Source organism: Panthera onca (assembly GCF_046562875.1).
Source record: "Panthera onca isolate mPanOnc1 chromosome E1 unlocalized genomic scaffold, mPanOnc1 haplotype 2 h2.Chr16_ul_2, whole genome shotgun sequence".
NCBI classification, from domain to species: domain Eukaryota; kingdom Metazoa; phylum Chordata; class Mammalia; order Carnivora; family Felidae; genus Panthera; species Panthera onca.
In genome coordinates this window covers 719,268-734,627 of record NW_027675816.1, presented here as the reverse complement: position 1 = coordinate 734,627, position 15,360 = coordinate 719,268, and the positions used below count along the sequence as shown (strand labels likewise).

General features: G+C 50.3%; 1 protein-coding gene across 19 annotated transcripts in view; it reads right to left on the bottom strand.

Annotated features, from left to right (window-relative positions):
* MAPT (microtubule associated protein tau) overlaps positions 1–15,360 on the bottom strand; it is a 96,975-nt gene that overhangs the window by 41,764 nt on the left and 39,851 nt on the right. For all 19 annotated transcript variants that reach the window (XM_060645812.2, XM_078437028.1, XM_060645811.2 and 16 more), the window contains exon 2: positions 4,330–4,488. In XM_060645812.2, the coding sequence (XP_060501795.2) occupies positions 4,330–4,471 (142 nt within the window). In that variant the 5' untranslated portion in view covers positions 4,472–4,488. The remainder of the gene's footprint in view (positions 1–4,329; positions 4,489–15,360) is intronic.

The window sequence follows — 15,360 nt, the reverse complement described above, 5'->3', positions numbered from 1 at the left end:
AATGAGCCCCTCAGAACGGCTGCCGCTCCCCACCCCTCCTTCCGCCTGCAGGAGGAAATGGGGAGCAGTGTCTTTCGGAGCCGAAAACCACCCAGCGCGGGACCCAGATGGATGGGGCGTGGCCACGTGATAAAGTCACAAGGGGGACCAACCCCACCCCCATCCCGACACGACGGTGTCCCCACAGCAGGGTCATCAGGCCAAGATGCAGGTGCTCGTTCCCGGACAAGAGGAGAAACTGCCTTTTAATCAGCCCGCGGTTTCAGCAGAGACTCGGCTCTCATGCCGACAAAAGGGCAGCTGACACTACGAAGCCCGCTGCTGCGTCTTTCCTGACCAAGAGAGGCTCATGGGAGAGCGCAACCCTTCATCGACGACAGGTAGAACGCCTGGAAACCCACTCCGATCCAACTCCTTCCTCTGAAAAGGGCAGACGCAGTGCCTTCTAACTGGACGTCGGATCGTGTGTCTGGACTTCACCCAGCTCGTTTCCTAGAAAGATCTCCAAGTACTGACCAGCAGGACTGGAGTCGCACCTGAAACGTCAGCCACAGTTACCTACGGAGACAACTGCCCTTTCAGAATCTGAAGCCAAGGAGGCTCTGGTGGAGCCCGGGAAAGCCACTCCACCTGGGGGTGAGGGCAGGGTCTGCGGGGCTGGCCTGTGTACAAAGCAGAACCCCAAGACGAGAAAGGGCAAGCGGTGTGCCACTGCACTGAGAGATCCGACATCCACTGCTAAAATGCCGCCAGTGGATACCCAGCCCTGGGGGCGACCATCCGGCCAAAGAAGGACTAATTCTAACCAGATTTCCAGCACACGCACAGCTCCCTGGTCCTGGGGCTTACACAGACCTGCAAACTGCCTCAAGAAGGCTTTGGACAAATGGCGAGAAAGCATCTGCAGACTGTGTGCTGGGTCTTGTTATTACTAACCAGGCTTGACTGTCAGAGCACAAGAGCATATGGAGAGCGCCCCAAGCATGCTTGTCTCCCTAGCAGCCCCTCCCCCACTCTGTCCTGGGGCCTGCCATCCTTATCATTTGAATTAGCCTTATTAAATTTCTTGGAGGGACAGAAAGAAGGAGGAAGAAGCCTTTTCCAAACGTCTTATCTAGAAGATCTAACAAGTTAACCCTTAAACACCTTTTAATTCCTTAGGGTGCATTCCTCTATCAGTTAACCACCTGTCACCTCACCCACCTGGAAGCTCTTGGCTGTATCCAGTCCTTGTCCAACTTTGAGCCTCCACATAGATACTCTTTGTTCTAGTATTTTCTACGTGGTTTCTTGTCATGATTCCAAATAGTCTGTCACTTATCTAAAATGTTGCTAGTAAAGTGACACAGCTTCTGCCAAGTTATACCGCTCATGCCCCATGTAGAAATACCTCCTAAATCCTTAGAAGCAAGAACAAATTTGATGGGAGTGATGGAAATCTCTTAAGTATCACTTGCTTTCTTGGGAAGTATACTCTTTAGGTAAGCAAACTATCTACAAATGTTTCCCTTTCACAGCAGTGACAAAAAGGCTAGCAACTTAAAATCTGCACGCACACACACACACACACACACACACACATATCATATATCATATATTTGTTTTAGCACAGAACTTCTGATCGTGTTTTATGTTAAAGAATTGAGCAGTTTTAGCAAACATACCTTAGACAACTCTGAGACACAAAATAACTTGTAAACTCGTTCTAACTTTACAAATTGAATTTCATTTCTCCCCCCAAAAATATTAATGGTAAAAAACACTTTTTTTTCCTTTTTTTTTTTAACGAACTTTTTACTTAAGAACAGTTTTAGATTTATAGAAAAAAAATTGCAAAGCTACTACAGAGAATATACCCCACACCAAGTTTCCCCAGTTATTAACATCCTATACTATTAGGTATATTTGTGGCAACACTGTATGTATTTTAAATTTAATTTTTAATACCAGCCTACCCTAAACAGAATGTCACTGGCATAATTCACACCAGGCAGAATTCTAAGTTGGATTCCACCCATGAGGGTTTAATAACGGAAGTTCCAAGGGGACCTGGCTGAGTGACAAGGGGCAAAACAGATGACAAGGAGCTGAAGATGTCCCTCTGATGGGGCAGCACCGCATATCAGCCCTTGACCTCAGAGAGGAAACTCCACTTGTCATCTGTCAACCGGGGAAAGTGACATCTGCCCTCAGCAGTTGTGAGCATCGCCTGAGACGCTGGTGGTGAAGGCCTTTGCAATCCTAGAGTTCTAGAAAAATGCCCCGATTACCATTTTAAGGAAGTTCCCTTATAAGCAGGGTGGCCATAAACTTTATCACCCAAATTGGGACACTTGACCGTGGAAGCGGCAATGGTCATCATGACCCAGAACAGAGACTTGCACGTGGATGTGTGGGCTCAGGTCCTCAGAAGAAGGAGCTCTCAGGGCCCCAATGAGGGGGTCAAGGGGTCAGGGGATCAGGGAACAAGGCAAATGTTGGCTCCCACCCCAAGCTGCCTCAGCCAGGTAGGGCTGCAGGGAGAAAGCGGAGTGCCACTAACCTTTGGAATCGAGGTCCTGGGGGCCAGTACCCTTCATTCCATATGGCTGGGGTCGGGGTGGGGAGAGGAAATGGAAAGGGGCTGTAGAGCCACTGGGGTGGAGGGGGACAGCAGGGGAAAGAAAATCAAGGCAAGAAGAGAAAGAGGGAAGGAGGAAAAGGAGACCGTGGGAGAGGAGGAGACGGTGTGCGGGGGTGGGGGGAACGGAGTGGGGGACAAAGGGAGGAAGGGCAGCCAGCAGGACTCAAAGGAGAAAGCAGATTTCCTCACTGCCCTCCATGGGAGCTGCACCTTAGCAGCTCTGGCTGGAGCCAGGCTATGGCCTGGGAGAGGTAAGGACGAACATTTCTCACCACCATTTGGAGCCTGACACCCAGAGGGCAGATCTGGCCCCCTGGGCCACTTGGCTGGTGTGGGTATTTCCCCCCACTCCCCTCCCCCAGCACCTGGGGCTGGGAGGCCCCAAGAAGGCCAGAGGGCAGCCTCTGAGCTCCCCAGGACAGTATATCCACTCTTCCTTTACCAGCCAGGAGCCCACCTGTCTGATTCCCAGGTTTCTCTGACTCCTACGCTCTCTGCTTCAACAGAGAGACAGAAGTTGCCTTTGAAACCAGGCCCCACAATGAGTCCTACGAGCAGGGACTATCATTCCTCCTGCTCCCCCAACCCAGGGGTCCTCCTGGTGACCCTACCTCCTGCAGGGAACCTTCCCAGACAGATGCACCCAGAAGAGCACCCTTCCCACTTTGGAGCCCCACCGCCTCCAGCCACTGCTCCACACCTCAAGGTGCAAAGTATTTTTTATTATTTTTAGCACTGAAAGAGAATAGCAGGCTGTTTGCTATTTTGTCTCCTCAGGAATGGGTCTGGAGGGCAGGAATGGAGGTCTTCTTACACTGGGTACCACTTGGCAATGACAGAGAGGACAGCATGAGAAGCAGGAGAGAGGGCTTGGTGCCCTCCATGGGACTTCCCAAACTCCATGGACATGAAACACAGGTGTTTGGTGGGGGAGAGGAGGAGGTCGAGAAAACTTGGCCCAAAGACTGTATTATAGAATATCTAGGGGTTTAGGGGCGCCCGGGTGGCTCAGTCGGTTAAGGGCCCGGCTCAGGTCACGATCTCACAGTTCATCAGTTCAAGCCCTGTGTCGGGCTCTGCGCTGACAGCAAGGAGCCTGCGTGGCATTCTCTCCTTCTCCCTCTCTCTTTATGCCCCTCCCCGACTTGTGCACTCTTGCGCTCTCTCTCTGAAAATAAATAACTAAACTTAAAAATAAAACAAAGAATATTTAGAGGTTTAGAGGATCCAGTTTGTTAGTATAGGTACAGCAGGAATCTCAGCGCTGACCTTGCTGAAAGAGGGCCCAGACAGGCTCTTAAGGAGGAGATAAAAATAACATACAAAGCCCAGTATTTTTCATGTTCATGAATGCTGCTGATCTAAAGGTGAGTAGATTGGGCTAAAGACTCAAGAGAGCACCGGGTATAAATCAGACTGACAGGCCCCTTGCAATCTTGGTCATGCCACTGTCCACACACGTGTCAGACTCTTCTTTGGAAGGGTACATTTTCAAACGGCCTCACATTTTGAGTTATCTTGGCCCTTTCAAATTATGAGGCTTCACTCTACTGACAACCCAACACAATCAAGTATTTAAAATTCCTTTCAAGAGCTTGTTGTTTCGGGCCAGCCCCTTCCTGACAAGCAGGTTGGCGGCCACCCACCCACGCCAACCCCGCCCCGCCCCCCAGGCACCTGTTGCGCATGCGTGGCTGCGCACTCACCTTTCAAGCCCTGGTCCACGTCACCCTCGTGGTCTTGCATTAGGGTGTAGCTCCCCTGAGAGGGGAGGTCTTTCCTCTCCCCCATCCCGTACGTCCCAGCGTGATCATCCATCACGGTGAAGTCCTGGCGGGGTTCAGCCATCCTGGGTCAAGGCCCACCTGGGGAAGGGAGATGGGAGGATGAGGGCGGGCAAGCTGAGCTGAGGGGTCGAAGTGCTAGGGGGATGGGGGTAGGGGCGGGGAGAGAGGGCCCACCTCCCGGGGCAGACAGATCTCCGCCCCCATCCCCTCCCCGAGGGATGCCAACCTCATCCGCCGTGCCCGTTACGCGTATGTGCACTTTTAATTCACCTGCATCACATCAGTTCATACTCAGAACCACCAGGTGGGCAGGTTCCCGGGCCTGGCTCGTGATGCCCAGCACTCTTTCCACTTCATTAAAATACAAATGCTGCCCACTAGTAGCTTGCTTACTTATTTATTTTTCTTCCCATTAAAATGTAAGGCCCATCAGGAGAGGGGCGCCATCAGCAAGTGAGGAAAATGACGCACAGAGACGCAATGGGATCATTCCATCACGAGGCAACAGCGAGGCAAACCGACTCTTGACCCTTGTCCAGCCTCCCCCACCCGGAGGTCAGGGCTGGGCCTCCACTCACCTCAGGGTCCCCCACCAGACCTCTCGGGTGTGCGTTCTTGGGGGTCGGGCTCAGAAGTCCCTAACAGCACCATGCACACACATGCACACATCGCCCCCTAGAGCCCCAGCAGGAGACAGTACTTCACGTCCACAGAACCGCACTAGAAAGTCATTTGCTCATACTCTGTTCTCATCTTTATTGAGAATATTTAGTTCTTTATTTTAAAAGTAATTCATAACTGTGAATTCTAGATTTTTGAGTATGCCATTTTGTTCTGGTTCATCCATCCTACTTTGGCTTATTCCATTTTTTTTTTTTTCATCTTTATCTCTGTAATTTGAGTCTCCTCTTTTTGTGATCTTCCTTTTAAACTTTTTATTTTTAGGTGATCTCTACGCTTAACATGGGGCTTGAATTCATGACTCCGAGATCAAGAGTCACATGCTCTAGTGACTGAGCCAGCCAGGTGCCCCGATATTGTTCTTTTAAATTACTTATGCTATTATTATTTTTTAAATGTTATTTATTTTGAGAGAGAGAGAGATAGTGCACAGCCCAAACTCACCAACCATGAGATCATGACCTGAGCCGAAGTCAGACTCTTAACCACTGAGCCACCCAGGTGCCCACAAAATGAATTCTTTAAAAAAAAAAAAAAAAGAATGAGCTTAGCAGGACCTCTGCTGGGGGTGGGGAGAGGGTGGGTGGCCTGGCCCCACTTAGGCAGCTACCTCCTGTAGAAAAGGGGCATCTTTTCTTTCCATTCTGACTGGGGACACTGTCCCTCAGACAGCTCGTGGCAAAGGCTTCCAAGACTGAGGTTCTCCAAATCTCTGGTGTCTCCCCAAGGGTGAGCAGGACTTTAGTTTGGGGAGATCAAAGTCCCCGTTCATCCTTCAAGGCTTAGGATTTAGGGGTGATATTTTCCACCCTTAGATATCCTAATGGTCTGTTTCCCTTAGAAAGCCTCCAAACATCAGAACCCCTCTTCTAAGAGGGACTAGTTCCATTATCTGAGGAAACTATTGCTCCTCACTCAGCTCTAGGAAATAGCATCTTCCTCCCTGGTGGAGCCTCTCGGAGCGTCCCCGGTCACCGCCCAATGGCTCATCCCCAAGACTGGTCCATGAGTCACTCCATCTGGCTGAGTCACCAGATGCCTCACCCTGGAGCAGTGGGATCGCCCCAGAAGCTCAAGGCCTCCCAGACTGGCTGGAGACACTGGCCCAGGTGAGCCAGGCCAGCCAACTCAGGGCACCTTGTTCAACCTGCAGCTAAAGATTTAGGGAAGGCTGAGAAGTTAAGTGAGCTTCATGGTTTTGCTCTTTAGATTTGATCAATTCCTTTCAATGACCAAGCTTCCCCTCCTGAAACATGGTGGATGGAGGTATACAAGTAAAACTCTGATGTATCGGTTTCCTCTTTTTTTCTTTTTTTAATATTTATTTATTATTGAGAGACAGAGAGACACAGAGCGTGAGCAGGGGAGGGGCAGAGAGGGGGGAGACACAGAATCCGAAGCAGGCTCCAGGCTCTGAGCTGTCAGCACAGAGCCTGACGCAGGGCTCAAACCCACGAGCTGTGAGATCATGACCTGAGCCGAAGTCGGACACAACCAACTGAGCCTCCCAAGTGCCCCTGTTTGACCTTCTTGCATGTTTTCTCTTCCAGGTGTCCTTTAGAACATTTTTTCTCAAATTCTCAAAATTCCATTGGGATTTGGGGCTTATATTTTGTGCCAAAATGATAACAATTGCTCTCTTCAGAATATTTAGCGTTCCTACCCAAAAGCATAGTGTTTGTCTTCCCGATTATTCTGGTTCCCAAATCTCTCTGGGTGGAGGTAAGGGGGTGTCATTTGCATTTTTCTGGTGCTGAGCTCACTCTCGACGTCTTGCTGTCCTTTGTGCTGCCTTTGTGAACAGGACCCTTGCCCTCATTGTGCTGACGACTCATGAAGGGCTCTGGGTTTCCTCAGTGGAGGTGACCAGGCCACCGTTCCAATGCTGGAACTGGCCCCGAAGTGATGGGTTCCCCTCGACGTCTCCAGGGGAATAAACGGGAGAAGCATTTTCTGGGCCTCGATCAGACAGATGCCATCTCTTAGCAGAAAATCTCTCATCAATGAGCTTGTGAAAAGAAGCTGGAAGAATTCAGCAGGGTTTGCAGGAGAAGAATGCAAGGGTGAGGGAGGGCATTCTACTCTTTTCCCTACTCTTGAGGTCAGTTTGCCCCCAATTCAGTGGCTGCTCATATTTTAATGTTTATTGTGTATTTATTTTTGAGAGAGAGCGTGGGGGAGGGGCAGAGAGAGAGGGAGACAGTGGATCTGAAGCAGGCTTTGCGCTGACAGCAGAGAGCCCGATGCGGGGCTCAAACCCACGAACCGTCAGATAGTGAGCCATCATCGAGCTGAAGCCGGACACTCAACCGACTGAGCCACCCAGGTGCTCCTGTTGCTCATATTTTAAAATCACAGGTTTTAGAGAAAGCGGTTCTTTCAAAGGAGCCTGGGAGGCGTGAGACACCAGGGACCCACACGCACTAGAGCTCGCCACATTCAGCTCCTGGCTAAGTCGAGAAGTCCCAAAGCCCACCTTCCACTTATGCCCTGAACAGACGGGCTCGCTGACTAAAGTTCTCTTCTTCCAATAAATGGTACCGCCACACATCCCAGCCCTAAGACTTGCAGCCAAGGACAGCAGACTGAAAACACGAAAATAAGCACAACCCCCGAGGTGGGGACACAGCCCAGACGAGACATGGTCACCACCCCACGGATCCCTGTAATCTAAGAGGGACACACAGACAGGAAAATAAACACACTGGGAGCTGTTTTCTTAAGGCTGCACTCTGCTTTCTTATTCTTCTAAATCAACCAATTCCCACCACCCCACCACCCCCGCCCTCATTTCCTACCTCCTGTTTTCCCCGGCAGTGACTTAAAGGCAGTGGGGTGGGAGGTAGGGAAGAAATTGTAGGAAAGGCACAAATGTTGAGTTAAACCTGGAAACTAAAAGGGGCCACTTTTTTTTTTTTAAGTTGATTTATTTTGAGAGAGAGAGGGAGGCGCAGCAAGAGAAGGAGAAAGAGAATCCCAGAATCCCTGAATCCAATCAGGGCTGCGGTTACTCAGTCTTTTTTTTTGTTTTCTTTTGATTGAGGAGAAAGTCACACAACAGAAAATTAACCATTATATATATATATATATATATATATATATATATATATATACTTTAATTTGTTTAATGTTTATTTTTAACAGAGAGAGAAACAGAATGCAAGCAGGGGAGGGACAGAGAGAGAGAGAGACACACACACACAGAATCCAAAGCAGGCTCCAGGCTCTGAGCTGTCAGCACAGAGCCCGACGCAGGGCTTGAGCTCACGAACCACAAGATCATGACCTGAGCCGAAGTCAGACGCTGAACCGACTGAGCCACCCAGGCGCCCCCCAAATTAACCATTTTAAAGTGAACAGTCCAGTGGCATTTAGTACATTCACAGGGTTGTGCAACCATCATCTCTTACTAGCTTGGAAACATTTTCATCACCCCAAAAAGAAACCCTGTGCCCACGAAGCGGTTTCTCTTGAACCCCCTACCCCCGCCCCCTGCCAGGCACCAATCTGCTTTGTCTCCATGGATTACCCTTGTTGGATATTTCAGATAACTGAAATCATTTAATATGTGGCCTTTTTGTGACAGGTTTCTTCCACTTAGCCTAATGTTTTCAGGACGCCTTCATGTTGTGGCTCGTGCTGGGGCTTCATTCCTTAATAAGATTCCGTTGTACGGACATAACACATTGTGTTTACCCATTTATCCTTTGATGGATGCTTGCAGTCTTTTAATAAATTACAAGTTCGGAAACAAGCTAACACGGAATTTTTGTTGTGACTTTTATCGGATAATGGTGAAATTGGGGTGGAGGGAGGAGAAAGGTGTGGGCAGGAAGGGGGGATGGTAGAAGAAAGAGAAGGGCAGGGCCCCCCAGGCAATCTTCAACTTCTTCCTCATTTCACCAAGGCTGGGCCCCCATGGGGCACAGGGATGTGTAGGTGAGACCCCGGGTCCCTTTTGCTCCCAAAGAATAGGGCCTCCGCAGGCCGCAAGACGGAGCAAATTTTCTGCCCGGCAGAATTCACGTCTTCTATGCAGCTTACCTGAAGAGGTACCTTTGTTTTCTGAGCCTCCTAGGCTGCCCTTTGAGGTGTCCGGTGGTGGATGAGGGAACCCCAGGCACCTAGTCCAGATGAAAGGTGACCTCTGAAACACCGCCAGGGGGCCCTGCTCACTATTTGGAGCTCATCTGCTGTCTTCCTGGACATTTCTCCATGACGACATCGAGGCTCGCTACATACCTGAGAGGTGGGCAGGACCCAAATCCGAGACAGGTAAAGGGCCCCCAGAGACTAAATGACTTGCCCAAGACCACTGAGGCAGCCTGGGACCTTACTTAGATTCGAATACCGCTCCCTCAGCCCTGCTGCCCTCTGGGACGTGGACTCCTGGCAGTTCTGATGCCTCCTTCCGCTCCCCACCCAGGTCTTTCCTCCTGTACGGTTCCCCCGGGGGTCTGTAGGTTTCTTCTGACCTAGGGTAGTCTTCACCTGATGTAGAGGAGGACGAAATGGCCTTCCTGTGCCTACTGCCATCCTTCCTATTCTTCCTCATTTTCTTACCCACAGCAATGCAGTTTGGTTATCAGCAACTCAGGTTCTAGAAAGCTCCTTGGATAAGCCAGGGCCACACTGGACACCCTTGTGGCAGCTTTGGAGTATTAATAGCATCTATTTATGTGAGCCCTGTCTATAAGCCAGTCACAGGGGCTTCAGAGAGAGGGAGAGTTTCTCTGTAATACAACCACCTCATGAGAGGAATCATTGTCTCCACTCCCTGGACGAGGAAGCAGGCTCAGAGGTTCTGTAACCTGTTGAGGGTCACACAGCAAGCAAGGGGCAGAGCAGGGTCTGAACTTTGATCTTTTGATGATAAAGCCCATCTCGAGGCTACTATATCTTACTGGTTCCTACTGGTGCCTTCCCAAGTCTAAAGAGCACAACCCTTTTCTCCTCCCCTCCAGGACTGGGCGAAATGACGCTGTCCGGGCTGGAGTAAGAGCAGAGGGCAGCCCTGGCTCTCCATGCTCAGGGCTGGCAGACTCACTACCCGATCCCAACCGAGCTTTGAGAGTCTGAATCTCACCTCCGCGAGCGCACCTCAAGGGCAGGGGTGTTTCAGGCCAAGCAGCAGCCTCGCTAGGGGGCAGCAGACGCCTGGCGGGCGGCGGGCTTCTCCCGGAGCAATGACCGCAGGCCCCGCCGGGGTGCCTGCCGTGACTCAGCGGAAAGCGGAATCGCCCGTCCTGTTCCCTGGCTCCGTTCAGACAAAGGGTGATAGCCCCTGGACCCCCTCGGCTTAAAAATCCCACACTGCCATTAGAGAGTGGTGACAATGCACAATTTTGCAAATATGCTGAAAACACTGAATTGTACGTTTTAAAGGGGGAATTTCACCGCGGCACCGTAGGTATTTCAATAAAGCTGCCATTAAAAAAACAAATACCCTAAATGGACCTCTTCTCTCAGATAGCTGAAAGATCAAGTAGAGATAATTTAGAATCTAAAAATAACCTTCCAGTGAACTTTGTTCCTCAAGGTTATTTTTGGCTCCTGCATCCCATTTTTCCTTTGCTCTGGTCCCTTTTTTGTACCATCAGGAAGGAGCCAGTGCACTAGGGTGGAAAACAGGATCCCTCATAATGACAGGAGCCGTGTTTCAAGTGTCTCCAGGTATTGACTTATTTAATTCATACACCCGTCTCTTATTACGCCTACTTCTGCAGATGGGGAAATTAAGGCACAGGGAGGTTGAGTAAGTTGCCTAAGGTCTCAGAGTAGGCATGTAATGGAGTCAGGGTTCAAAGCCCAGGTGGCCTGGCACGGAGTCTCACCTCCTTAAGCGGTCTGTTAACGGAGACTAAATCCAGCAGTGATTGAGATCCCAGATTAGGAATACCAGGACACTCGCTCAACTAAATTAAACCTTTCACTTCCCTTGAAAATTGCCTCTTTGGGGGGGGGGGGGTGCCTGGGTGGCTCAGTCAGTTAAGTGTCTGCCTCTCGATCTCGGCTCAGGTCACGATCTCACCGTTTGTGAGTTCAAGCCCTGCATCAGGCTGATAGCACATTGCCTGCTTGGAATTCTCTCTCCTTCTCTCCTTCTCTCTCTGTCCCTCCCCCTCCTGTGCTGTCTCTCAAAATAAATAAATAAGCTCTTAAAAATTAAAATAAACATTTTTTTTAAAAGAAAATTTCCTCTTTGCATTTACACTCTATTCTTTAGTGCTTATGGTCCAACTGTTTTACTTTAAGACAGAGATTAGTGAAAGGGCAATGCATCCCCATCTCATGGGTTGAGTGAGGTGAAGTCTGGGTCCCAGGTCATTAGGAAATCCCTCTACTCAGGAAGCAAGGAGCCAACTGTACCCAAAGGAAGAGAAAGAGTCTCAAGGGCTTGAATCAACGCGCCCTTCAGGCTGACTCCTGGCAACCATGATGCTTCAGAGGCCCTTCGCTAACAGCCAGTCCCAACTGTGAGGGTCTGAGGGGCCGCGTCTCCTTTTGTGTCGCCTTCACCTCCCCTGCCCCCCATGGGTGGTGCCCAGCACAGAGACAGGCACAGGGAAGTCCTCACTTGCAGGAGGGTAAGACGACATGGCTCCTCCCTCAGAGAAGCGCTAAAATGTGAGCTCATGGTCACATCATAGCACAGCGTGCCACAGAATGTTCTAGAACCAAATTTGAACAATAGTAAAAAATACCCAGATTTTAAGCATAACTGCCAAATTAAGAGGAGAGAGGATAAAGGAGCTCACAGTGAGGGAAGACTTAGGTTGGTAAGAAGAAAATGGAATAATCCTGGGCGTCCATCCAAAGAGAACAATCAACAGTTGTATGAAAGCATGAATGAAGGCTGCTTTCTGGGGGGTGGTGGTGCTGCTGTGCACACACAATGTGTCATGGCTGATGTCAGCTGGCTAATGTCCACCATCGTAAGAAAATTCACAGATTGTGTCTGAGAGGACAATCTTAGTGTTAAGCTTAAGGCTTCTGTTTTATTTCATTTTATTTTGCTCACTAAAGCCTTATCTCCTCCTTTGTAACGGCTGGTATAGTGAAATGGGGCTGTAACATCTGGCTGGGTGATGTGTCAGGCTTGGGTGGCCTTTGTTTACAGAAACGCAGTCTCTTTCCCTCCAACCCCCTTTCTGGTAAGTTTTCGATCAGCCTTCAATGAGGACAGTGCTGTCGTGTGACATCCCGATGGGTGGTAGAGACAGGCTGCTGAGCCTCTGTCCTGTTCAGGAACTGCCAGTGTCCCTGGCCACCACTTTAATTCTACCTGAGATGAATCCCCTGAACTCAGAGCACCAAATGGATAAGGAAGAGTTTCTTCTGATGTCAGAGCCAAAAAAATCAGAGCAAAAAAATTGTTTTTCTTGGGAAAACCACTCAATCTTTAGAGAGAGAGAGAGAGGGAGAGAGAGAATGCATTGTTTTATAAAAGTGATTCATAGTCATCATTAAAAAGTTAAATACAAGAATGTAAAAGAGTAAAGCAAAATAGCCACTTTTAACATTGTTAGGGAACTTCCTTGCGGACACCTCTCCTGTGCATACATAGAATTTTCCCTAAATGAGACTATGCTCTATAGCCTATTTTATTCACTTAATATGCTGTATTAATAAGCTTTATTTCTGGTTGATCTTTAGTGGATATAATCTGTAGCATCACAGCTGTGTCTGCCTCCCAGCTCCAACAGGCAGCAAACAGTCTACAAACCAACACAAGATTACACTTAAAAAGTGCTGAGGCGGGGGAAACTTTGACCCCCCCCCCCCTTTTTTTAGCCATCCATAATCATCCCTTAGGAAGAATGGGTATTTCTAGAGCCAGGCACTGTTTACACATTTTTATCTCATTTAGTCCTCCCCACAACCTATGTGAAGTAGGGAACATTATTATCTTATCTCCCTTTTATGTATTGAGGCTCAGTTGCTCAGGCTGGGGAGTAGGGGAGGCCGCATGTGGCTTTGAATGTGTAGTCCTAGCCCTCACTGGGTGGGTGTGACATTGGGTGGGTCTCTGGAGACCCTCCACCAGGAACCATGAAGCTCCACCGCACAGTCCTGATGTAGGAGGAACCGCCCCAACTACACCTTTGCGAGGTGCACGCGTCCAATCTTAGCTCCATTTTGCAGCTGGGGAAACTGAGACACAGAGAGGCTGAGGCTGAGGGACCTCCAATGGACCTAGAAATCGTGGCAGAGCTGGGGACAGAGTCTGCTGTGTGGCCATTTGCTGGAAAGCTCAGCTCAGGAATGGGAAGTCGGCTGGTATTGAGCACCAGAACTCACCCCAGGCAGGGTAGAGTGGCGTCTCAGACAGGAAGACGTGGCCACATCTGATGAATGGGACTCCTCAGTCAGGCTCTTGCCTCAGCAGCGCCTCGGGTGCCAGGAAGCCTCTCAGAGGCACCCTGGGGCCATGTGCCAAAGAGCATCATGGGTTCTGAAATGCACCTGCTGCACCATTAGCCATTACTGGCACTGATGGATGGCACTCTGGCTGCCCCTTTCTCAAGGCACTTTGAGAACACTGCCCGGCCTCACCCTCACAGCAGGGTTTGGGGAGGCAGCCTCCACCCTGCCCCCTCTACTCTAAGCCCAAATGTGAGCCTGGAGGATGCTTTGCTTCGCCGCCCACCCTGGGGCTCTCCATGAAGCAAGGTCTCCCGATCTTAAGATGCTATCTTTGTGTCTCCCCGACAGGTGCACCTAGAGGCCGCTCAACCCCAACTCCTTTTGTGACACACACCGAGTCCAACTTGATCAGTTGAATGAATGGCTGGACTCCCTGAGCCCATGGCTTCTGAGATGCAGGCATCAGCTCCAATCTTCTTGAGGGACACTTGTTCTCAGCTGAGAGCTCTCCATGGATTTGGGTGGAAAGGACACCTGGTGTGGAGTCAAAAGCCCTGGGTTCGAGGCTGAGTAGGGACCACTAGCTGGTTGACACTGGGCCAGTCATTTGCCCTCTCGGTACCACGGCTTCTTCATTTGGAACGTGGGTATGATGATACCTGTCTCACAGGGTGGCTGTGAAGGTCAATGGAAACATGCCTGAGAGAGAGCACTTTAGTGAACTGTTCTGGACTCATGTAAGATGCTGTTGTCATGACAGGTGAGTTATGAACAGGAGAAGGTACCTGAAGACGAGAAAGAGGAGGCTTAGCCTGAAGGGATAAGATAAGGGGCCAATGTGAGGGCCTTGGGCCGTGCCTCTGCCCTGAAGGAGGGGGAATAATGGCCCAAAGAGGGGAGAGGCAGTGTCGGAGCAGCCCGGGGAGAAGAGGAAGAACGAAGGAGGCCTTCCGGAAAGGTCTCAGAAGTGGTGGAGAGAAGGTAAATGTCAAAAGTAGAACGAGGGGGTCTGTGCCCCCCACTCCTCCCTGTGCAGGTGCCCCGACAATGACAGACAGGCTCAGAGAGGGCGTGCGAACCCTTCGGCACCAAGTCTCAGCTTGCTGGGAGCAGGGTCCAGGGGTGGGGTGGGAGGCCGGAGTTTGCCGGGACATTTCATTAGATGGGAGCCACAGAGGAGAAAGGGAGGCAAGAGAAGAATGAAGGAGGAAAGGCAGTCGTTTTTAAGATATTTTCATCTCTACTGCTTGAGTCTGAGGACATCTCTGAAAGACGCGGGGGAGAGGAAGGTGGCGGGAGGCTGTTGCTAATTAGCAGTTGTCCCTCAGTAATGAGCAGCCTGAGCTCAGCGCCGTCCCGGAAGGGCGCAAGAACCACACGCTAGAAATGCCACACCTGGGCAGGCACGCCATCCCTGACTTCCTCCCTTGACAAAGGTGCCCTGACACGGCATCAGGGCCAGAGTCAACGACAGTGTGGTACAGGGGCGTCAAGCACAAGCACACACACTAGGGCCAGGCTGCCACTTACCAGCTGGGTGGCCTTGGATGAGTCACTCAACCTCTCAGAGCCTCCACTGCCTTGTCCATGAAATGTGGGGTTTAAGTGAGTTAATGTGTCAGGTGCTTAGGACCATCACTGGCTCCTGGACAACACTACGTAAGCTCCACCTGTGGTTATTATCATGACAACCTTATCACCCATTAATTTAGCCAAACCTTTCTGTATCCTGTTTGTATTTTCAGACTAAACAGTCTTCATAGGGCACAGAGCCCCACCCCACTTTAGATCTAACGACACGTGGTGCCCCTTGGCCCTCCCGATGCAGCCTCTGGCCAGCCAGGGCAGATGGCGTACCCAGTGAGATCATCCCCTGGTCCCGTGACGCCTGGAGACAGGGCC